At 46.0% G+C, this 24059-nt stretch overlaps 1 protein-coding gene across 1 annotated transcript in view; it reads left to right on the top strand.

The window, feature by feature from the left end:
- The window catches only part of REEP5 (receptor accessory protein 5), a 40296-nt gene extending 17160 nt beyond the window's left edge, over positions 1-23136 (top strand). The window contains 5 exon segments of the mRNA XM_040421629.1: positions 16388-16407; positions 16410-16465; positions 16467-16526; positions 20792-20960; positions 22708-23136. Coding sequence (XP_040277563.1) covers positions 16388-16407; positions 16410-16465; positions 16467-16526; positions 20792-20960; positions 22708-22757 — 355 coding nt within the window. The 3' untranslated portion in view covers positions 22758-23136.
- Positions 23137-24059: the final 923 nt, after the last annotated feature.

Here is a 24059-nt window from a genome sequence, read left to right as displayed (position 1 = left end):
CCACATGGGCATAACTGGACCGGCAACTTTACCGGGCATCATTTGGGGGGGACTTCGGTCTTCTCTAGCGGCAGGGCATCAGGGGGACGGCTGTGGGCAGGAGGCCGTCTGCCACATCCAGGCGCGGCGGGGGCCGCTTACTTGGCGCGAACGGCGCCATTTTATCTTGGCCGGCACTTCATCTTCCTCGGGGGTTAAATCATTTTGCCGCGCGCGCGCGGCTCTGCCTTCTCCTTCAGCGCGGCAGGGGGGGGGCGGAGCTTCCTACATGCGCTCCGCTACTTCCTGTTTCGTCGGGCTCCACATCTCTAGTGCTGCGTGGAATCCTCTCTGCCGTCCGATCCTGAAGCTCTTCATCTCCGTGCCTGCTGCCACTCCTCCACAGCCTCCTTCAGTCTGCTGCCCTTGCTGCTGCCGCTTGCACTGTCCGCGGGTCTGGTAGGACTGTTAACCCCCTCCGTGCCACCAGTACTGCTGCTTGGGTGTAATCCCCGCTCAGTTTTTTCCCTGGGGTCTCCCACTTTAAGTGCAACTTTTTTTCCACCATGTCAGACCCTTCTGCAGCCGCCAAGCCTTGGTACCATGCCTGTACCGCTTGTAGGGAACCCTTTCCCCGGGGGCAGTCTGATCCGCACTGTCCTGCATGCCGAGCTCCACCGCAGCCTCAGTCGCCCGCTGTGTCGCTCCCTGTTTCCTCTGACCCGCCTGACTGGGCTAGATCCCTGTCCCAGGCCGTGGAAAGCCTCACCCATGTCGTGGGCCGCCTAATAGACAGGCCGCCTACCCCGCAGGACGCCACTCTTACTGTCGCGCCCTCCGGGTCCACCGCTTCCGCCGCTGCGGCGGGTTCACCCTCTCTTAGTGACCCTTCCCGAGCTAGGCACTCTCAGAAGCGTTTTAGAGTAGAGCGAGCCTCCTCCTCGGATGCCTCCCTCTCCCCGCCACGCGTGCACACTCAGACGGGCCTCTCCTCTCCAAAGGATTCGCCCTCTGAAGGTGAATTGGCGGCTTCGGATTTGGAAATGGACTCGGCCCTGCCGTCCAAGCTAGCCTCAGCGATGGGTCAACTCATCTCTGATATATTCGTGACACCTTTAAGGTGCAAGATGACCCCCCTAGCTCTGACGCAGCTAGCGTCTCCTTTAGCAGACCCAGGCAGGCCTCAAAAGTCTTTCCAATCCACTCTGATTTCTCCTCCGTGGTGTCTAAGGCTTGGGCTCGCCCGGACGCCCGTTTTGTCAACCCCAAGAAGCTGGATATTTGCTATCCTTTTCCAGCCGATGTCGTGGCCACCTGGTCGTCCCCACCCAAGGTGGACCCCCCTGTGGCCCGTCTGTCAAAGAACACGGCCATCCCTGTTCCCGACGGGTCCTCTCTTCAGTCAGCGGAGGACCGTCGCATGGAGACCCTTTCCAAGGGCATTTTTGCTGCCTCCGGTTCTGCCCTCAGACCGGTTTTTGCCTCTGCCTGGGCAGGTAAAGCAATCTCTGCTTGGGGTGTGCAGCTGGAACAGGAGTTGGACTCGGACGTCCCCATCCAGGACCTACGTTCCTTGGCCCAGCTTATTATTCGGGCCGGGAATTTTGTTTGTGAGGCCTCCCTTGATGCGGGAGCCCTTATAGCACGCTCCTCCGCCCTGGCAGTTTCCGTCAGGAGGGAACTCTGGCTGAAGGTTTGGAAAGCGGACGCTGCCTCCAAACGTTCCTTGGCGGGGCTACCTTTTGCGGGTTCCCGCCTTTTCGGGGTCCGCCTAGACGAGCTTATTTCGGAGGCCACGGGTGGTAAAAGCACCCATCTTCCTCAACCCCAAGCCAGGGGCGCCCCCCGCGGACGCCCTGGTGCGTCTCGTTTTCGGTCCTCCCGCAGGACCTCTGGGGCTCCCCCCGCAGCTGCCGCTTCGGCCCCTCCCCAGGATAAGCGTAGGAAGCCGTTTTTTTCGGGCGCAGCCCTCCTGGCGCAGGCCGCAGGCTGCCCGCACACCCGCAGCAAAGCAGTCCTCTGCCTGAAGGTGCGCCCCCACCCACGTCTGGATGGCTCACGTCTCCGACGCCTGGGCTCTCGAAATTGTGTCTTCCGGATACAAAATCGAATTCGCGTCCTTCCCTCCAGATCGGTTCTTTCGCTCCCGCCCGCCGCGGGACACGAAAAGCGCGGCTGCGTTCTCCGCTGCTGTTCAAGCCTTACTGGACAGGGGGGTGATTACCCCCGTTCCTCTAGAGGAAAGGTTCCAAGGGTTCTATTCGAACCTCTTTGTAGTTCCCAAGAAGGGAGGTTCGGTGCGGCCCATTTTGGACCTCAAAAGGCTCAACCGTTTTCTCCTCCTTCGACGGTTTCGGATGGAGTCCCTCCGTTCCGCGGTGGCTTCCCTGGAGCGGGGAGATTTCATGTCTTCCATCGATATACAGGATGCCTACCTCCATGTTCCGGTAGCCCGGTGTCACCATCGCTTCCTCCGATTCGCCGTGGGGAACCTTCACTTCCAATTTGTCGCCCTTCCCTTTGGGCTGGCAACAGCCCCCCGGGTGTTCACCAAGGTCCTGGCCCCGGTTTTGGCCTCACTCCGCTCCAGGGGTGTTTTTCTGCTACCGTACTTGGACGATATCCTCATCAAAGCTCCGTCCCTTTCTCAAGCGGTTGCCAGCGTGGATCTCACTCTAGAGACCCTGGCGAGGTTCGGTTGGGTCATCAACTTCCCCAAGTCCTCCCTTCCCCCCCCCCTCCAGACAACTGGTCTTCCTGGGAATGCTTTTAGACACGGGAGCGGCGGAGGTACGTCTTCCCTCGGAAAAACGACTGACCCTCCGTCGGGCGATTCGGGGTCTCCTTCTCCACCGTCGACCGTCCTTCCGCTTCTGCATGCGGGTCTTGGGGCAGATGGTTGCCTGCTTCGAGGCGATCCCATTTGCGCAGTTTCACTCCCGCCCTCTCCAACGGGCGATCCTCTCCTCCTGGGACAAATCGCCGGAGTCTCTGGATCATCCCTTCCATCTATCGCCTCCGGTGCGGTCATCTCTCCGCTGGTGGTTACAGTCCCCTCTTCTGGGCAGGTCCTTTCTGCCGCTCAACTGGTTGGTGGTTACAACCGATGCCAGTCTCTTGGGCTGGGGAGGCGTGTTTCCTCCCCGATCCGTCCAGGGCATTTGGTCTCCATCGGAGTCCAAACTCTCGATCAATGTCCTGGAGCTGAGAGCGGCCCTTCTGTCTCTGCGACACTGGACTCATCTGCTGAAGGGTCATCCAGTTCGTGTGCAATCGGACAACGTACATAAACCACCAACGTACATAAACCACCAGGGGGGCACTCGCAGTGCTGCAGCGATGCGGGAGGTCACCAGCATTCTCCGTTGGGCGGAAGCCCACGTCCCGGCTCTATCTGCAATTTTTATTCCAGCGGTGGACAATTGGGCGGCGGACTTCCTCAGTCGCACCACCGTCGACCCCGGCGAGTGGTCTCTTCACCCGGAGGTGTTCGAGGCCATTTGCCTTCGTTGGGGCATACCGGACGTGGACCTCATGGCCTCCAAGTTCAATCACAAGGTCCCCGCCTATCTGTCCAGGGCCAGGGATCCGGGAGCTTGCGGAGCCGACGCCCTCGTTCTTCCTTGGCGAGGCTTCGCGCGTCCATACATATTCCCTCCCATCCCACTCCTGCCCAAGGTCCTTCGGAAGATCGCGGCGGAAGGCGTCTCGGTGATTCTGGTCGCTCCGGACTGGCCCCGCCGGTCTTGGTATGCCGACCTCATGCTGCTCCTGGCAGACGCGCCCTGGCCGCTGCCCGCCAGGGAAGATCTTCTCTCTCAGGGACCGATCTTCCACCCGCGTTTAAGGTCCCTACGTTTGATGGCGTGGTTGTTGAGACCACCGTCCTGACACGTAGGGGTTTTTCTGCGGACGTCGTCCGCACCATGATCCGCGCCCGTAAGCCGTCCTCTTCTAGGATCTATTATAGGACCTGGAGGACCTATTTGGGGTTCTGTGCCGATCTGGGGATTCCTCCGTTCCGCTTTTCTCTCCCCACCGCTTTGTCCTTCCTGCAGAGCGGACTTGCCCAAGGTCTGGGTCTTGGTTCTTTGAAGGGTCAGGTGTCTGCGCTGTCCATTTTGTTTCAGCGCCCACTGGCCCCCCTTGGTCCTGTCAAGACCTTCCTTCAGGGCGTGGCTCACACGGTTCCCCCGTACCGCCCTCCGGTACCGCCCTGGGACCTGAACCTGGTTCTCTCAGCGCTCCAGGCTTCTCCTTTCGAGCCTCTGCGGACGGTTTCCTTGCGACTTCTGTCCTGCAAGGTTATTTTCCTTGTAGCCGTCACCTCTCTTCGGAGGGTGTCCGAATTGGCTGCACTCTCCTGTCTGGAACCTTTCCTAGTGTTCCACCAGGACTAGGTGGTTCTTCGTCCGGTCCCTTCCTTCCTTCCTAAGGTGGTCTCCGCCTTTCATCTGAACGAGGACATCGTTCTCCCCTCTTTGTGTCCTTCCCCTTCCCACCCTCGGGAGAGGAAGCTTCATCGCCTGGACGTTGTCAGGGCGCTCAAGGTTTACCTGGAGGTAACCAGCCCTTTCAGGCGTACTGACTCGCTCTTTGTGGTTCCGGAGGGGTCGCACAGAGGGATGGCGGCGTCCAAAGTTGCTATCGCCCGTTTTGTCAAGATGGCTGTTACTGAGGCTTATCTCGCCAAGGGCAGGTTCCGCCCCTTGGTGTTACCGCTCACTCCACTAGAGCGGTCGGGGCTTCCTGGGCTCAGAGGAATCGGGCTTCTACGGAGCAGATTTGCAAGGCGGCCACTTGGTCCTCCTTGCACACCTTCACCAAGTTCTACAGGGTGCATACTCATGCGTCGGCTGACGCTGCTTTAGGCCGTCTGGTGTTGCAGGCGGCAGTTGATTGATGCCTCTGGTGTTGGTCTAGTTTGTTCTGGTCCCTCCCTTCTGGGACTGCTCTGGAACGTCCCATGGTTTCCTGTGTCCCCCAAGGAATATGGGCGAGAAAAGGAGACTTTTGTATTACTTACCAGTAAAGTCTCTTTCTCGCTCTTCCTTGGGGGACACAGCACCCGCCCTTCATTTGGGTTTACAGTTGTGGTTCCGGCTTGGTTGCCCCGTTGGGGCTTGACAGTTCTTTTTTCCGGTTGGTGGTTATCTTTCACTACTTGGACACGCAACTGGCAGTCTCTCTCTCCAGGCTGAAGGGTATAGCTGATGGAGGAGGGGCTTACAGATTTCACTTAGTGTCACGCCTCCTAGGGAGCAGAGCTATACCCATGGTTTCCTGTGTCCCCCAAGGAAGAGCGAGAAAGAGACTTTACTGGTAAGTAATACAAAAGTCTCCTTATTCTTTACAGATCCAGGCAGCTGATTTTGCCCAAGTCTCAGCCAGATTGATGTTTCCCAGCTGTGGATGAAAAAGTAGTATTACAGTCCAGAAGGGGCTATATAATGGTTTGAGCGGGGCGGTCCAGAGCAGAGGATCTCTCTCTGTATGACGTCCATAAGCCCCAATGGGGCTTATGAACAGGGGATGTTCCCATAACACATTCCCTTTTAACACATAACTGTAAATATGCACATATTTTGTTGTCCAGTTTCATGTCCTGAAGCTATGAACTTCCTAATATACAACTATTACACCTGCTGCTAGCTAGACACTATTACACCTGCCGCTAGCTAGACACCATCACTCCTGCCGCTAGCTAGACACCATCACTCCTGCCGCTAGCTAGACACCATTACACCTGCCGCTAGCTAGACACCATTACACCTGCCGCTAGCTAGACACCATTACACCTGCCGCTAGCTAGACACTATTACACCTGCCGCTAGCTAGACACTATTACACCTGCCGCTAGCTAGACACTATTACACCTGCCGCTAACTAGACACTATTACACCTGCCGCTAGCTAGACACTATTACACCTGCCGCTAGCTAGATTTGTCAGTGAATGGGAGCATTCTTGTTCATTTGTTTCCTAACCATTGTCACATGTAAAAATGTCTGCTTATCAACTGACAAATGAGCAAATGTTCCTCATTGATCGTATCTTTATGTGGACATGTAAATCGCCCTTTGTGTTCGGCACATGCCCCATGTATACAGGTGATGTGCTGCTGATAGTGATGCAAACTACAGTGAAGAACCATGATCCGTCTGACCAGGCTGACAATGACTGCTAAAATCGAAATGAAGGTTAGATTGTCTGCCGGTGTAAATGGGCCCTTAGTCCTACGTGTATATAACTATCAGCCAGCAGTCCTGATCAGTTCTGTATGGTTCCAACAAAGGATGGCTATCCCTTATTACTAATGATATGTTTATACCCTAAGCCCCTAAAGGTTAGCAGTAAAGCTGTTACCCCATGTTTTTGGGGTAAATTTCCTGCTCTTTGCTGGAGTGATCTCACTGCTTCTACAATATCTTGTCCACTGAATCCGATCAAAACCATTCATTTAAAAGACCCGGCCGAGTCTCCTAACACTACAGTCATTCAGAGTTCTGCTGCATATATAACCACCTCCGCCATAATAAGCTGGCGTGTAGTTGACCACAGGACACTGGCATGAGATATCAACTTCCTGGAACTACCACATCAGATTTTTTTTTTTCTGTTTACATGTAGTTTCTTTGATCCCTGTGTACTTGAGCCAGTATATTGGCGACATTTACACATGTGACTACAGAGCAGTGACAGGAGCGGTGTAGAGACAGACGGCAAGGATTAAAGGGATCCTGTCACCATGAAAATGCAGTGTAATCTGCAGGCTACATGTCGTAGAGCGGGAGGGGCTGAGCAGATTGGTATATAGTTTTGTGGGAAAGGATTCAGTATAACTTGTATTTTATTCACTTCTATTCCTGCTCATTCTGGGATTTGAAGCCCAGGAGACGTCCTATCAGTGATAACAGCCATCTCTATGAGCAGGGATATAAATTAATAAATTACAAGTTTTACAGAATCTTTTCCTATAAAACGATATATCGATCTGCTCACTCCTCTATAACGTGCTGCTAGACACCACAGATCCTCGTTAGCAGACCTCTGCCGCACGTAGCTAGCAGCTATGACTTTGAGGGTATGGCCATATGAATCGGTGTGTGATGCGTGTGGATGTCATATTATGCGCCTGTCTGGTTACTGTATGTTTTCTGTATATTATACTTGTATGAAAACATTATGCTGTAACCTTGGTGTATATTGGATCTTTTTTATTGTAACATTTTTAGGTTGTGTGTGTATTTTTATTGGGGCTCGTTCATGTGAAGGATCTTACAGAACTACTATTACTATGACTGTTACAGTAGTGGCAATTACATTATGAAATGTTGCCTCCAAGTCATGTGCAGAAAGTGCTGCCTATTTGTGGCAGGATGTCTTCTGAGTCATGATAGAAGAGAAGGGCACAAAGGAAATGTGCCCACGTATACATCCATACGCCAAGGGTATAACAATACAGTAATATCAGACTTGTCCTAGGAATCCAGGAGTTAAAGGTGTGTTGGTTTTCTTTTCTCCTGAGGTGAACATGAATCTTGCACATCCCAAACCAGTTTTTCTACTAGTACTTGTTTAATATGTAAATCGTAAGCCTCATGCACACTGCAGCATTGCTGCTAGGTTTTGTACATGGCCTTACTGTAACTCTGTATGCCTCTGATTTTAGATCATTGTCCCCTATAGAGAACACAGTGCAAAAGGTACTATAAAAATATACCTTAGTAGGAAAACTAAAACAGCAGCAAATCTCACACTGAAAAGTGAGAGCCAAATAAGTGTGCGTGTACAGGTATGGATACAGGGGCGTACATAGAAATCTTTGGGCCCCTCTAACTGTGCCCACTGCCCACCCTGGCCCATCCCACCACCTGCCCTGGCTCCTCCCCTGTTTTATTCCTACTGACCCAGAGAATGGAGGGCACAGGTCAGTTTTGCCACAAAGGGAACACCGTAGGAATAAAACCCGTAAAACGGTGGAGGAATTATTATTTTTTGTTTTGTTTTTTCAATTCCACCCCATTTGGAATTTTTTGCTTGCTTCCCACTACATTGTATGCCATATTAATGTACAACTTGTACCACAAAAAATAAGCCCTCAAATGGATATGTGAACGGAAAAATAAAAAAGTTATGGGTCAAGGAAGATGGGGAAGAAAAATAAAAATGCAAAAATGAATAAACCTCCGGGATCTTAATGATTAAAAGGGTTATCCAACACCTGTTATGCCCCCCAAAATGCAACCGTTCTTCACCCTTATGGCCCCAGAATACGTCCCATGCCCCCTTCCCCTCACAGCAATGAGTTCCCACTCACTTACAGCATCTGAGAGTGTTAAAAACCGGAAGTGTGGGATTCCTTTTCAGGCGCGCTTTCCCCCCAGCGGAGATCGGGAAAAGCACCATGTTCTATAAATAAGCCACAGCCTGTACTAGGCTTCAGGCTCATTGTTAGTATATCCCAGTTTAGGCCACTAGGTGGCAGCACTGAACTGTGATATAGTGACTTCTATACAGACGAATGGAGAAATTTACATCTAAAGATTGTAAGTTGTGGTCCACAAAAAGTAAAAAAAAAAGTTTTGAAATATAAAAAAAAATTTTTAAATGAAAATCATCTCCATTCCCCAAAATATAAAAAAAAGCATTATGGGCATCGCCGCATTGCGAAAAAGCCTATACTATTAAAATATTAAAAAAGTTAGCCCATATGGTGAATGGCGTAACAGAAAAACATTTAAAAACAAAAAGCTGATTCGCGTTTTTTTAATCACTTTATCGCCCAAGTCGATCAAGTCATACACACCCCAAATGGTGTTGTCAAAAATGACAGATCATCCCACAAAAATTGAGCCCCCATACAACTCCGTAGACATAACTATAAAAAAGTTATGAGGGTCAGAATATCGCGATGAAAAGAAAAAAAAGAAAATTATTAAGTGAGTCCTGTGTATTTAAGTTTTATTTAGACTCTATGAATGCCCATTGTCTGATAGGTGCGGATCCCACCTCTGGGACCCGCACCTACAAGGAGAGCGGAGCTGGCTTGGCTATTTCCGTCAGCCCCATAGAAATGAATGGGAGCGGTGGCTGCGCATGGTACCTCATGGTAGCTCTATAGCCCAGTGGTTAAGGTTCTTGTCTTTATTTTTGAAATGTTTCTGTGAGGATTCGAACTCACAACCATCTACATTAGAGTCTAAAATTATACTTGTTTACACAGGGTGTCCCCCAAGCATAGTGACCATAACACATCCATATATGGAGTCAGAGCAGGGACTCTAAGCTGGGAAATTCCCCCCCACTGTACTGTGTGTTGTGTGTGTGTGTGTGTGTGTATGTATATATATATATATATATATATATATATATATATATATATATATATATATATATATATATATGGAGGAAAAAATGAAAACGCAAAACCAAAAATGGGCCCGATACTGGTGTTGGTCAGAGGGGAGGAGGAGGGAAAATGGCAGCTATTGATGGCCATCCCATAGCTGTTTGAGCAATATATTGTGCTCAGTGGTATACTGTATGGTTCTGATGGGGCAGTATTTTGTGCTATGGTATTGATGACCCTGCCTATTTGTGTTTCTCCACCTTCTGTCATTTTGGACCCCCCCCCCCCTTTCTACAACATAGGGCCACGTTTAGTTTCTTCCCCCCCCCCCTCGGGCCACTTTAAGTTCCTAGTCTGTTCCTGTATGTATATAATATAATCCATCAACGCTATACAGGTAATAATTTACAAAACACCTGTAAATCAGAAGTATAATACATAGTAATACACAACTACTGGGGGGTAGTGCAGAAACCTCAAGTCACATATCTATACATTTGAATGCAAAATGCCACATCATGGAAAGTAGCCATACAGACTAAAGGTCCCCGGCCCAACAACAAGTGTTTCGTCGTAGCTTCTTCTGGGGGTTTATCCCTGGATAGTCTGTCACTGACGGCGCTGATTGCACAGTGTCAGACTAATAGTAGAGGAATGGCGCAACAATAGCGTTACTGGCATATAAAACTGTTATTTCAGATTTTTATTTCATGGACAGTGCAATATGTAGTAAAACAGACGTCAGGAGAGGTGACAGGCCCTCTTTAATGAAATTTACATCACTGCAATTGTATTGACCCACACAATAAACTTGTCATTGTCACCGTACAGTGAATGGCTATGTCAACGGAAATTAAAAAAACGAGTCTGTACCAAAATTGGCTGCTACAGGAAGATGATGTTTTGACTAGAATTTATGCCGCGTGCATTTCTTGGGGACCGTGTCTCCAGGGTGAGGGGTTAGGGGATGCAACTGGGACAGAACTGCATACTGGATAGTATGAAGCAGAAGCTGACACATTCAACTTTTTGATGATTGTAAAATTGTTTGCTCGGGGCTGTGCTGGCAGTTCCTTTTAATTTAATTACTGGTAGTAACAATTTGTTATAATAGCCCAAAAGCTGTTTGATCTGCAGTTGAGTACATTACACCCTAAATCCATTAAACTTGAGACCTGACATTCTCAATCTGTAAATGTCAGTTTAGATTATCCCTCATGTTTCTGTGTAGTTAACCTTTTTGCTGCCAAGAGTATTCGGACATTTTGCACCTCTGGTAGCCAGGGCATTTTTTGCAGTTTTGACATTTACAAATAAAACCTAAATTATGAAATCTAACCCCCAATAACCATATATTGTCTAAAAGTAGATACCTTGCACATGTCAAAATATCACTAAGCACTTTATACAATGACTCCTGAATGCAATTTTGTGTCCAAATGTAGTTTTTTCATAAAACGTTGATTTTAGTGGGTGAACGTTATATGCACCACGCCTGCTAAAAGTAAAATGTCAACATGTGCAGAGTTCATGCACACCACAGGCCTAAAGAGGGTGTGCTCTAAAATATCAGAGGCCATCAAATATTTGTCCGTCATCCACAAATGCGTTATGGATTTCTTTGTGTTCCTTATCAGTTTTTCAAATTTTATTATTCTTGATAACTAATAAAACATTTGACTAACAAAATAAAAATGTAAACTGTAGATGGCAGAGGGCTTTAATGCTACGGAAATCTATACTTTCTGAAGAGAACAGCATACCATGTATAAAAATATAACTGCACACAGCCACCTTCATACAACTTTGCAGCAAACAGTGATGATTATAAGCAAAAATTGAATGAAAATTCAAATTTTTTATTTAAAATGTGGTGTCCATCACAGTGTTCTCCATCATGTACAGTGACCTTTACAGCATCCTGCCCCTTTAATGGTGACTTCCACAGTACACCGGTCCCTTAACAGTGACCTCTCAGTACCCTGCTGCCTTAACAGTGATCACCACAGCAGCTGCCCCTTAAAGGCCTCTTTCATACGGGCGTTACGGGAACACCCGCGATTTTTCCTCGCGAGTGCAAAACATTGTAATGCGTTTTGCACTCGCGTGAGAAAAATCGCGCATGTTTGGTACCCAAACCCGAACTTCTTCACAGAAGTTCGGGCTTGGGATCGGTGTTCTGTAGATTGTATTATTTCCCCTTATAACATAGTTATAAGGGAAAATAATAGCATTCTGAATACAGTAGTAAAATAGCGCTGGAGGGGTTAAAAAAAAAAGAAAAAATTAATTTAACTCACCTTAGTCCACTTGATCGCGCAGCCCGGCATCTCCTTCTGTCTCCTTTGCTGAACAGGACCTGTGGTGAGCATTCATTACAGGTAAAGGACCTGTGTGACGTCACATCCGGTCATCACATGATCCATCACCATGGTAAAAGATCATGTGATGGATTATGTGATGACCGGAGTGACGTCACCACAGGTCCTGTTCAGCAAAGGAGACAGAAGGAGATGCCGGCATCGCGATCAAGTGGACTAAGGTGAGTTAAATTTTTTTTTTTTTTTTTTTTTTTTACCCCTCCAGCGCTATTTTACTATGCATTCTGTATTCAGAATGCTATTATTTTCCCTTATAACCATGTTGTTATAAGGGAAAATAATAATGATCGTGTCTCCATCCCGATCGTCTCTAGCAACCGTGCGTGAAAATCGCACCGCATCCGCACTTGCTTGCGGTTGCTTGCGATTTTCACGCAACCCCATTTACTTCTATGGGGCCTGCGTTGCGTGAAAAACGCAGAATATAGAGCATGCTGCGATTTTCACGCAACGCACCAAGTGATGCGTGAAAATCACCGCTCATGTGAACAGCCCCATAGAAATGAATGGGACGGTATCCAGTGCTGTGCAATGCGTTCAACTCATGCATCGCATCCGCGCGGAATACTCACCCGTGTGAAAGGGGCCTGACAGTGGACTCCACAGTGCCCTGTCCCTTTTTAACAGTGGCCTTCCGCCTTAGCAGTAACCTCCACAGCGGCCGCCCCCTTTATTAGTGACCTCCACAGTACCCCGTCTCTTTAACAGTGATTTCCATAATAACCCGCTCCCTTAACAGTGACCTCCCACAGCACTTTGCTCCCTTAACAGTGTCATCCACAGCGCCCTGCCCCTTTAAAGGTGACCTACAGCAGTGAAGAAAAATGGCTGGGTTTTTATAGAAACCTGGTGTAAAACTGTGTGCATGTCGAAACTGAATGACCTGCGAGCTTCTATTGGCTGATAAGGTCTGTGACTGTGTGTATGGCAGTTGGGATATGAGGAGAAAGAACAGCAGGCTTCTTTTGGCTAAAGGCTGGTATAATATGGTGACTTTAGCATCTAAGTGATTTAGGGCTCATTCAGACGGCCGTATGCTATCCGCAAAAATGCGGATCCGTTTTTTTGCGGATTAGATGCTGACCCATTCACTTCTATGGGGCCCTTTTTCTATTCCACGGTTCTGCAAAACAAATGAAACATGTCCTATACTTGTCCGTGAAAATCAGGACATGGCCCCATTGAAGTCTATGGGTCCGCAAAATTACTGAATGCTATCTGGGTTTTTTTTTGCGGACAGCATACGGCCGTCTGAATGAGCCCTTAGAGGAAAGAAGCTGCCTTTTGTCTCCCATCGGCACCCCCCAATTGAGATCACTGGGGCGACGATGTCTTGGCATGGTAGCCTGGGGCGTAACTAACGCCCCATGCCTGCCTACAGTTTATCCCCTTCAGGCTTCACCTCTTTGGTGCAGCCTTCTAGTGACTTCGTATAGCACTGACTGTTAATACTGTAATAATCTGCACTGCAATAGCAGTACAGGGTATTATAGAAGCAGTCAAAAGACTTGTGAGACAAATATATAATTAGCGATGTGCTAATGTCAGCAGAACATAACAGTGTGATTTATAACTCCCTGCCTGCTGCCGTTCTCTTAAAATAAAGACTTTTAAAATATGCTAATGAGCCTCTAGGTGCTACTGGGGCGTTGCTTCAGCACCTAGAGGCTCGGTCTACACACCCTTTGGCACGCCCATGTACACTTGATTGACTATCGAGTTCTCCTCATCGTCCTGTAAATTCCACGCCTGCGCCGCTCGTTTAGTATTCGGCGCAGTGAGTGAAGGACGCGCTCCTGCTGCCGGCTTCACTCACTGCGCCGAATACTAAACAGGCGGCGCAGGCGTGGAATTTACAGGACGATGAGGGGAACTCGAAAGTCAATCAAGTGTACATGGGCGTGCCAAAGGGTGTGTAGACCGAGCCTCTAGGTGCTGAAGCAACGCCCTAATAGCACCTAGAGGCTCATTAGCTTATTTTAAGAGAATGGCAGCAGGCAGGGAGTTATAAAGCACACTGTTATGTAATACATTAACAATCATTTAGATGAGTACTAGGATGTTACTGTCACCAGAGTATCAAAAGAGAAAAGCAACTGAAAAAAGGTGACTTTTAAAAATACCTTTATTATTATTATAATATCAAAAAGGGGTATTGGTATATATATACCACTATAGTGCAAGGAGACATGTGAGTACCTGAAATTCCTAAAGGGGTGTATTTGCCCCCAGCAGGAAATCCACAGTAAACAGGATAGAAAGAAAAGCAGAACGGGGGAGAGGAGCAGAGTCTTATGGACCGGGCAAGGGCAGAAATGTCTCACTCTAATTTGCCCCCTAGACTGCTCAGCCCAGGGCGACCCCCTGATGGTGGAGGTTCCCTGTCCCCGAACCTATTACTATCCAGTCCCTGTTAATCCCTAATCAAGGGAACCCTAACAAGGGAAAGATAACTACGTATAGGGTATCTGCGATTGTCCAGAAGAGGTGGGGTACCCGCCGAAGCCCTTCCGATCCACATAAAGGAGGTCAGTGGTTATCCCAAGGATTGGGTGCCACTGAGACTCTACAAATATAGAACAAACGAGACCCCAACGCGTTGCGCCTAGAACTCGTTAGGCTCATCAGGGGGTGATCTCAATATAGTCAAGGATAGACAAGGCTGATATAAAAATATGATACTTGGCTCCTAAGCCGGATACACATGGTTTTGCCGAATACCAGAGTAGGGCTGTCCTATTGTAGGTACATGAGGACAATGGATTAAAGTCCCAGCAAAAACCAAATAGCTTGGGTCCGTTCTCCTTTTTCTTTCTATCCTGTTACTGTGGATTTCCTGCTGGGTGCAAATACTCCCTTTTAGGAAATTCAGGTACTCACATGTCTCCTTGCACTAAGTGGTATATATATACCAATACCCCTTTTTGAAATAATAATAAAGGTATTTTTAAAAGTCACCTTTTTTTCAGTTGCTTTTCACACTGTTATGTACTGCTGATATTAGCACATCGCTAATGTCAGTCAGCTACATAACGTTATTTCTCATGACAGAAACCCTTTAAAAAAAAAATCCTAAGTAAAAAAATAAATTTTTTCTATTGGGAATTATAGCAAAAAATAAAATCCCATCACGACCCACACTATACAATTATCATGTCATTTATCCCGTATGGTGGATGCCTGATTAAAAAAAAAAATAATTTCTGTTTTTTTGCTTATTTGCCACAAAATGGGAATAAAAAGCAATCAAAAAGTATTATGTACTACATAATAATACCAATGCAACTACAAGTCGATGCAAAAACTTTTCTTTCTCTCAGTATTGCTGTAATCGTAGTGACCCAGAGAATAAAGTTATCGTTACACTAATTTTTTGTTATTCCATCTGTGCTGGATTTTTACAATTTTGGATTTCTATGATTTCCTTATTATAAACCTTCAGTCCTGTTGTATAGAGATAGATGTAAAACAACATTCTGCCTGCAGCAGCCACTAGAGGGAGCATTCTGTATACTATGTTAATTAGGTCAGGAGCCAGAATATGTAACAGATAGTGTCCTGTAGCTCAGTTCTTCAGTCTTTTTACCTAATAAATAAAATATATATATATATATATATATATATATATATAATTTTTTTATTTGGTTACGCAAAAATATTGTTACTACATTTTTGGACTTGAAAATGCAGCAAGTGATTTTGTAGCAGCCCTGCAGCTACTTTGAGTCTGCCTTAGCTTGCAGAACTTGCTAGTAATGTTGGTCTCTTCTACATAGATACAATTAAAGCTACATGGCTCCAGGACTACATACATTATGCCTATTTTGAACTGAGAATATTACAAGGGTGTTTGGTGCAAAAAGATTCCACATGCAAAATGTGTTTACGAATGCAAACTCTGTCTTTAAATATCCGGTACACAATGGTCCACTGAAATATGAAAATTGTGTTGCTCGTCAGACATCCACTATTGAATTACAGTCGCTCTCAATTCTCCTTTTCACTGGAATGATATTTTATTCGGTTATGTAATACAGGAACTGACGATTTCCTGGATGCCAGGAATTGTGGAAAGATGTGCAGTCTTACAATCTGGCTGAAATAAGCCATGAGATTCCTCTTGGCCAGTCCGATGAGAGGGTAGTGCTGACTACAATACACTGTAAAAGCCGCACGTATAAAGTAGTCATGTATTATACCATTTCTAGTGGCTGATCAGCACCCCAGGAAAGAGTGTATCTAGTAGTGGTAGAGACACCTTTTGTCATTCACATCATTGGGGAGCACATAGTATAATCCTATAAAATAGGACCTACGGTAAGTATTGCTCTTAGGCCATGTTCAGATGTGCTGATTTTCAATGCAGCCAACACGCACACAAATTACAGTGTAGTACATATGAATAGGGATTTCAAAAGCTCTTCACATTGAATTTGTGGTGATTTAGAGTCCTGCTGTGGATTTTCACATTGGCGGTGTGCTTATTATCCTGCGGACAGGAGACAGCTTAAAGTCTCCCATTAAACCCTTTGAGGAATTGGAGGTAAACCCAGTTGGGACTTTCTGGCTCTGAAATGTCCTCCTCTTATCATATGGTTCTCTAAAACTTCCGAATTAATTTTACCTGTAGATTGTCTACTGTGACACAAGCACTGACCATGTTTGCTCCTCTTTAGAATCAAGGCCATTGAAAGTCCAACAAGGATGACGACACTCAGTGGCTGACCTACTGGGTGGTGTATGGAGTATTCAGCCATCATTGAGTTTTTCACAGACATCTTCCTGTCCTGGTTTCCTTTCTACTATATGATCAAGGTGGGTGAATGTAGATTAGTTTGTCATTGTGAGTAGTATATAACCGCTGTGTGGTAATTATTATTGCTGGTTCACACGGTCTATATATTTCTCTAGATCCAAAACAGTGTATTACTTTTTGTTAAGGAACACTGCCTTAGCTTCAGGAGCTACTTTCTTTCCTACATACAAATCTTATGATTTACTTCCTTTAATTGTTTTATTTTCCAAGGAACTTTTCCTCCATTTCAAATTATTTTATTAATTTGGCCCCCCACACGTTTCATTAAATGCTCTTCTGAGGGCTAGTTATTGTAAATGATCAGTCAAGTAAAAGCCTCCTGTTAGAAACCAAGGACAAAAAATAATTTTCTGGTGGAGCTGTTTCTGTGTGCACGCTGGCTGAAGCGGAATCCGTGCTCCTGGATTACTCCTGTGGCCGAATAGCTATATATTCTACACTATGCCAAAGGCCTCCTGTTACCGGTCATTAATGGGACACTAAACCAAGACATTAAAGGCACCTAGTGTTCAGTCTATGCACCTTTCTAAAAGGCTGCCAAAAGAAACAAGAATAGAAGGTGAGGGACCTTTATTAAAGACCTACCTCTCTTTATAGCATTGGCTAGCCTTCTTTTTTTTACAGTAAATACCATATATAGCCTTTTATACACAGCTAAAGTTCTAAAGATGCTCCCCATATCTCCTAAAAGGTTCCCTTTAATAGGCTTTTGGGGAGAGCTTTGTGGCTATGATCACACAGAAACCCTTTGGTAAATATGTATTTATTGTACACCTAGTAAGCCAGCAGCTCGGCATGACCTCTTAGTTAGATAAACCAGTCTTTGTACACATCAGTTGTCTGATTTAATGCCCTTTTACATGGATTAGTATTCAGCTGAACAAGCATTCATAAGGAACTGCGTTCTCAATCATTGCCCTTATTCCAATCAGCCAACAGACGAGAAAACTAATTTGTTGGCTAATGGCATATTTAATGTGGGCCTAAAAACCACCAACAAAATGCAGACCGAATGGGGGCTAAACAGCCTTGCTTGTCCCCATACAGTTTGCATCTGCCCAGTACACCACGTGTTCAGATGGCTAAACATAAGACCACTGCTGCCCTGACGCTGCAATACACATATAGTTTACTATATACACATTGCACACATAGCTCTGCTACATGTTCATTACACAGATAGAACTACTGTGTGCACATTACCCTCAGGAAACTGTACAGTAGACTGGTTACATTGACATAGCCCTGCTTTATACACACCTTCCATACCTAAAGTACCTCTGCATTCTCCACCAGCACAGTCCTACACAGACCCTGTGTTCCCCTAACTCCTCCCAGACATGTGGCTGATCACATGACTGTAACATCACCACAGGTCCTGTAACCACAATGTAGTGTTTAGTCCAAACTCTGGAGCTGCTCCTAGTAAGAGGGATGTCTGTGAGGGGCAGGGCTTCATGTGTGTCGGACCTGGCAGCTTCTGATACAGCAGTCCTGACTAGAAAAAGACCCTGCGTAATAATACACGAGTCTTTTTCCAGGGAGTAAAATGGCCTGAACAGTCGTCTATGACGCTTGTACAGGCGTTATTGTGACCTCTGGTGGCTGTGCTTGTTCTGCAGCTCAGCCCCATTCACTTTAATAGGCTAAGCTGCTCCTAGGCCACAAATGATTGATGAAAGTGTCATCTCTGGCCTAGAAAAAGTTGAGAAGGCTGTGGTGCTCCGAGGAGCGTTGCTGCCTTCTCTAACAGCTGATCGGCAAGGGTCTCGTGTGTCAGACCCCCACTGATCAGAGACTGTTGACCTAGAGGATAGGTCATCAGTAAAAAAAAATCTTGGAAAACTCCTTTAAGCAAAACCTGTTATTTTTACTGAAATTACAGTCCCAACAACTGCAAAGTGGTAAGCCATTAGTATCTTTCACATTTTATGTACTCCCTTACATACACTTCAGGTAGTGATAATGTGACCTCTCTAAATGCAGGTCTGGTTGTAAATATAGTATTGTGTGATCAGACATCTCCTGTTAGTTCTGTCCCTCTTTCCACTAATATAAGGATATTAGTCATCTTTCTATAAAAACTCATCAGCCCCCCTGCCATCAGTCTCCTCCCCAGTGCCGTTGCTCCCCCTCTAATGCAATTAGTGCCACCAGCTCCCCCTCCAATGCCAGCAGTTGCTCCCCCCCAGTGCCATCAGTTCCCCCTCCTAGCCGTCAGTGCCCAGGCACAGCCCCAGTGAACTAAAATACTTACCTTTCCTGTAGGGGTGCTGCCGACACTCCAGAGATATTCCATCCTTTTTTGTGACACCAGTTGCATTTCAGCAACGAGGGACTAAGTCCCCCTATGTAGAAGGTGATGTTGAATGCCAGGAAGGTATGAGGGCTGCCTATAGTGTCCCTTAGATGCGGCTTTAGCACTTGTCACGGTGCTCCTACCTGGATATCCTGGAACCCCAGGCGTTGTAGTCTGAAGCAGTGCAAATAGGGTTGTGGGTGAAGAAAGGAATGGAGTCCAGACTTGTATTGAACGTTTATTCAAGTAAATCTGTAACTACTTCATCAAAACGGTCTCCAAACCATGTCTTGGTTACCAGCAGGCTTTGGCATGAAGTTCTGGCAAGCAAACACTTTCAGCTCTGCTATGTTGGCTGGCTTAAATAGGAACTTTTCCTTTTTCTTTCCGCGGCAACTTCTCTCTTTTGTCTGACTATCTTTATCCTTTCCTCTTGGCTTCTGAGGCTGTTAGCTTGGGGCTCTATGCCCAGCAAAGCAGACAGTGCTCTGCTGGCTGGAACACAGCCATCCCCTTGCAGGGGCTGCTCTCAACTAACTCCTAACTAACTCGACTCCTCCCTCTCTAGAGAGGGGGGGGGGGGGCTAGAATGGAAGAAGGACTCCATTCTAGCTAACACAGCTATGCCAGAAGTGCCACCATCAGCTGGTAGACCAGGTACATTGCACTTAAACCATTACAAAATCACAGATACAATTGCACATTGTGTAGGATTTAGGGTTAGATACACATGATACAGACTGGACCATAAAAGATAGTGAAGGGGGCAGATTTCAGCAAGCTTTGTAACTGCCACAGTTTAGAAGTCCTTTCTCCTAATCATTAGTACATTAATGCAGCAGGGTTGCTAGTAAATATATATATATATATATATATATATATATATATATATATATATATATATTAGTTAAGGGCCCATTATCAGGCTAATTAATCAGTTTTGTATGAATGCTCATTCCCAATAATTCCTCAATGTACATGTGCCACCGATCAAATGACCAGCAAAATGCTCATTTGACAGTTGGTTGGTCACTTGTCTGCTGTGCATAGCCCTGTGTAAACCGGGATGTACTGCCGACAATAAACCTGTATGAGAATAAAGGGTCTCATGCACACGACCTTATGTATTTTGCGGTCTGCAAAAAATACAGATGACGTCCGTGTGCATTCCATATTTTACGGAACGGGACAGCTGGCCCCTAATAGAACAGTACTATCTTTGTCCGTAATACGGACAATAATAGGACATGTTCTATATATAATTTTTTTTTGTGGAACGGACATACGGAAACGGCATGCACACAGAATCGCGTCCAGAACGGACTAGGAAAGAAAATACGTTTGTGTGCATGAGCCCTTAATGTAATGGCCAATGTCCTCCTACAGAGGGGATGATTGATGCATGTGAATGAGATTTTAATGAGCTGCAGTGATGAGGAGTGAATAGTATAGGCCCATGTAAATGAGTCCTACGTCCGCATCTCATATTTACTACACATTGGGCATATATACACATACACACACTTCTAACCTATGCCTCAGAAGGAAGCAAAAAAACAAGGTGTGATGAACAAGTCTAAGCTGCCTTCAGATACCATACCGCTGTATGACTGCCATTCTTTTAGAGCCAGGAGCTGGATTGGATTCAAAACAATGCAAGGAAACCATTCATGACAGGTTTTGGACAAGGTATCACTGCTTTGTTCTGACAGGATCCAATCTTACAATAAAACACAGCACCTGCATAGCGCTGTCATACGGCTGTCTGAATGCAGTCTTACCCTGCACCGTAGTAGTGTACCATACAGACTGAATAGATATTAGTTATGGTCCCATTGGCTTCTGGAACATCTTGTTGTGCAGGCCACCACACTACCCGGGCTCAGAAGTTCCCTCTGATTAGAGTGCTAACCAATACTATAATAAGTTGTAGCAGGGTGTAATATTTTCCTGTAATTATTGCAGTGTGGATTCCTCTTGTGGTGTATGTCTCCCAGCCCATCCAATGGTGCTGAGCTGCTTTACAAGAAAATTATCCGCCCCCTTTTCTTGAAACATGAGGGACAGGTGGATCGCCTGGCGAAGGACATTAAAGACAAAGCTGCGGAGACTGTAGACACTTTCGGCAAAGAAGGTATTTTGTCCAATTTTGCAGATTGTGCTATTTGGCAGCCTACATATATCCCCCCCCCCCCCAAACCAGTCTGGGTTGGTTAAAGCTTACATCAAGGTGTCTGTAGTTCCTGATCTAATAAAGAGCTGCACTACTGCAATGTGGTGGTCTGCAGAGATGCAGCAAGCTCCACCTTTAGGCTCCATTCACACATACGCAATTCCATTCCGCATTTTGCGGAACGGAATTGCGGACCCATTCATTCCGATCCTGAAAAAAATAGAACATGTCCTATTCTTGTCCGCAATAGCGGACAAGAATAGGCATATTCTCTTAGTGCCGGCAATGTGCGGTCCGCAAAATGCGGAACGCACATTGCTGCTGTCCGTGTTTTGTGGATCCGCAAAACGCACACGGGTGTGTGAATGGACCCTAAATAGAGGCATATAAAGCTACCGCGTCACTGCAACACAAGGTCACCTAGAATCTGCCGCAGATTCTCCCACTACATGTGAATGAGGTTTTGTAAAACCTAATTCCCTTGTTTTTTGTTGTGAATATTTGGTGTAGATTGTACAGTTTACTCCACCGATACAACAACATCCAAAAAAATAGGCTGCGTGTGAACATAGCTTAACCTGTTCCGGCATTATGACATAACTGTGTGTCAATGTTTTCAGCTGGTATACGCAGAGGTTTGGCAGCACTACTGAGCCCCCCCAAAAAATTGAGAAAGCCATGAAAAATACCTTAAAGGTGATGCAAGCAGATGAGGATCTTGGCTAATGGTCCCAACGTCAAATAAATGCAAAAAATCTGCAGCACTCGCCAATGTAGAAAATCCAATGGTGGTTTTATAAAAAAAAAACAGCAAAGTGATGCAACGTTTCGACCTGGTCAGTCTGTTGCAATGGCCAGGATTACGATGAAGTCTCATCTTGGTCATTTAACCCCTTAAATGCTACAGTCATTAGCAACTGCAGCATCTAAGGAGTTTCACGGTGTCACAATTGCTGGATAACGATGGGTTTTCATGGCTCTCATGAGCATTTGCCAATTAGCTGGCCTGATCCTGACCCACAATAATACACTGCAATACAGGACTATTGCTGTGTATAATTAAAGCGGTCATGTGACTGATTTTTTTTTTTTCCTATTTAAAAATACAGATATAAGGCAAAAATAGTGAAATAAAAAAAATCTGGATATTTGCTATAACTAATTATAACGTTGTGTTTTTTTTCATCCTGTGATCAGTCTTGCCCACTGATTGACTGCTATCTCTGTATACAGGGAGGGCGATCAGTCACTGACTAGACCAACCACTGGGCTGAGCACAGAAAGCGCAGGCATTTACATGAATAAAATACAAGTTTTACTGAATATTTCCCATAAAACTATGTATCTGGCTGCTCAGCTCCTCCTGCGCTAATAACCTACTGCTTGCAGCTCAGACACCATGTTCAACGTGACAGGTTCTCTTTATGATTTATTAGACAGCTTTTGGTTACTGATTAAAAAAAAGTCCTATTTTTGTGGCAGAGTACATTCCATATAGCAAAAAGCAGTCAAGATGTTAACCTGTCAAACAGATACAAAAATGACAGCCATTTTGTCATAGATTTTTCCCTTCAGACATGGCTCCTAAACATGGTAAGCCTAACGCCATACCCTATAGAGAGATTGTCTTATGGACTTGTGCTTCTCTATGGGAGAAATGTCTTTCTCAATAACTTCTACAGCATTGACTGTTTTTTGTTTTTTCCAGCTAAGCGGGCCACAGTGAACTTGCTTGGTGATGAGAAGAAGAGCACTTAGTCCTGGACTTGCGGTGACATCTGTCCCCTTTAAGCACCTCTCTGTTACACGGGACAGTGGTATCATTTGTACTCCTCCTCGGACCGGGGGGGCCTGGAACACATGGCTGACCGCAGACTGGGGAACTCTGTGTTTCAGACCTCGCTGGTGCTGAGGAGCTTTAATATTGTTGCCTTGGAAAGCTGTTTTTTTTATATGAAGACCAGACTGTGTTGAAGTAGCTGTACTATTTTGCTGTTGTCTATAGAGGAGGTCAGCATTTTTATTTAAAAAGCCATCAAGTGTCCAAAGCTTAAAGAAACGTCAGTGTGGGAAAGGCTTTTGTGTATTGTTTTTGTCCTGCATTTATTGGACCTGAATAAACAGTCGCCATACTGAACACCCCTTCTCCTTGTATTTGTTAATCCAGTTATGAGAAATATGATGATATTGCAATTGTTACTTTGAATGCTGCTGACCAGCCGGCGGCTTAGCTCCAATGATTGGCGCTACACTGCAAGCGAATACCTGCCGCAGCTTCAAGCAGTGTCCAGACGCCGCACCAAGAAGGCACATGTCGCAGCTTTAAACCGCTGGTCTTCAATCTGCAGCACTTTCTCCCATTAAAAACAATAGGAGGTGGCCACCACGCAGCCACTGTATTTTTGGCGTGGTGTTCACAGCAAAATTCAGACAGCTAATTCTGCCATGTTAACGGGCCCTAATAGCTGATGTTTTACAGGTTCTAGTGAGTAAATATAAAATAAAGTAAAATTAGTAAATATCCTGTACAGATCTCATATGGATAATTCAGCCATGAAGTTATTCGAAAGAATATGGAATTGTTAGGGTACGTTCACAGCAGCATCATGAACCCATCCACCTGTATTATGCTGTGGCCTTGCAGTCCGGAATCCCAAGCATCTGAAATCACTGTAAGGAAACAGGTCAGGGCACAGGACTATCCGTTTTGCGGTCTGCAGATCCACAAAACACAGATACAGCCACGTGCTTCCCGCATTTTCCCGTTAAGCATGTCCCGCCCTGTGTTAAAAATGGCTATTCTTGACCGCAAAAAGGGAAGTCGAAAATTGCAAAATAGCATCTAAGAGTGGAATCTAAATCTAAGAGTGGAGCATAGAGAGAAAAACTATAATGGAAAGATTTGTGCCTCTTCTGTGTTGAGTTTTGGCTTACAAATACCAATACTAAGCAAATACTGACCGTAAAAATGGAGTAGGGTTTATTAACGTGGTGCATTTTTTGCTGCGGTTTTTATGGTTTTTAGGTTTCTCCTACATTCAGAAAGTGTGACTGAACCAT

This window comes from Bufo bufo, chromosome 2, assembly GCF_905171765.1.
Source record: "Bufo bufo chromosome 2, aBufBuf1.1, whole genome shotgun sequence".
NCBI classification, from domain to species: Eukaryota; Metazoa; Chordata; class Amphibia; order Anura; family Bufonidae; genus Bufo; species Bufo bufo.
This window is presented reverse-complemented; position numbering and strand designations above follow the sequence as displayed.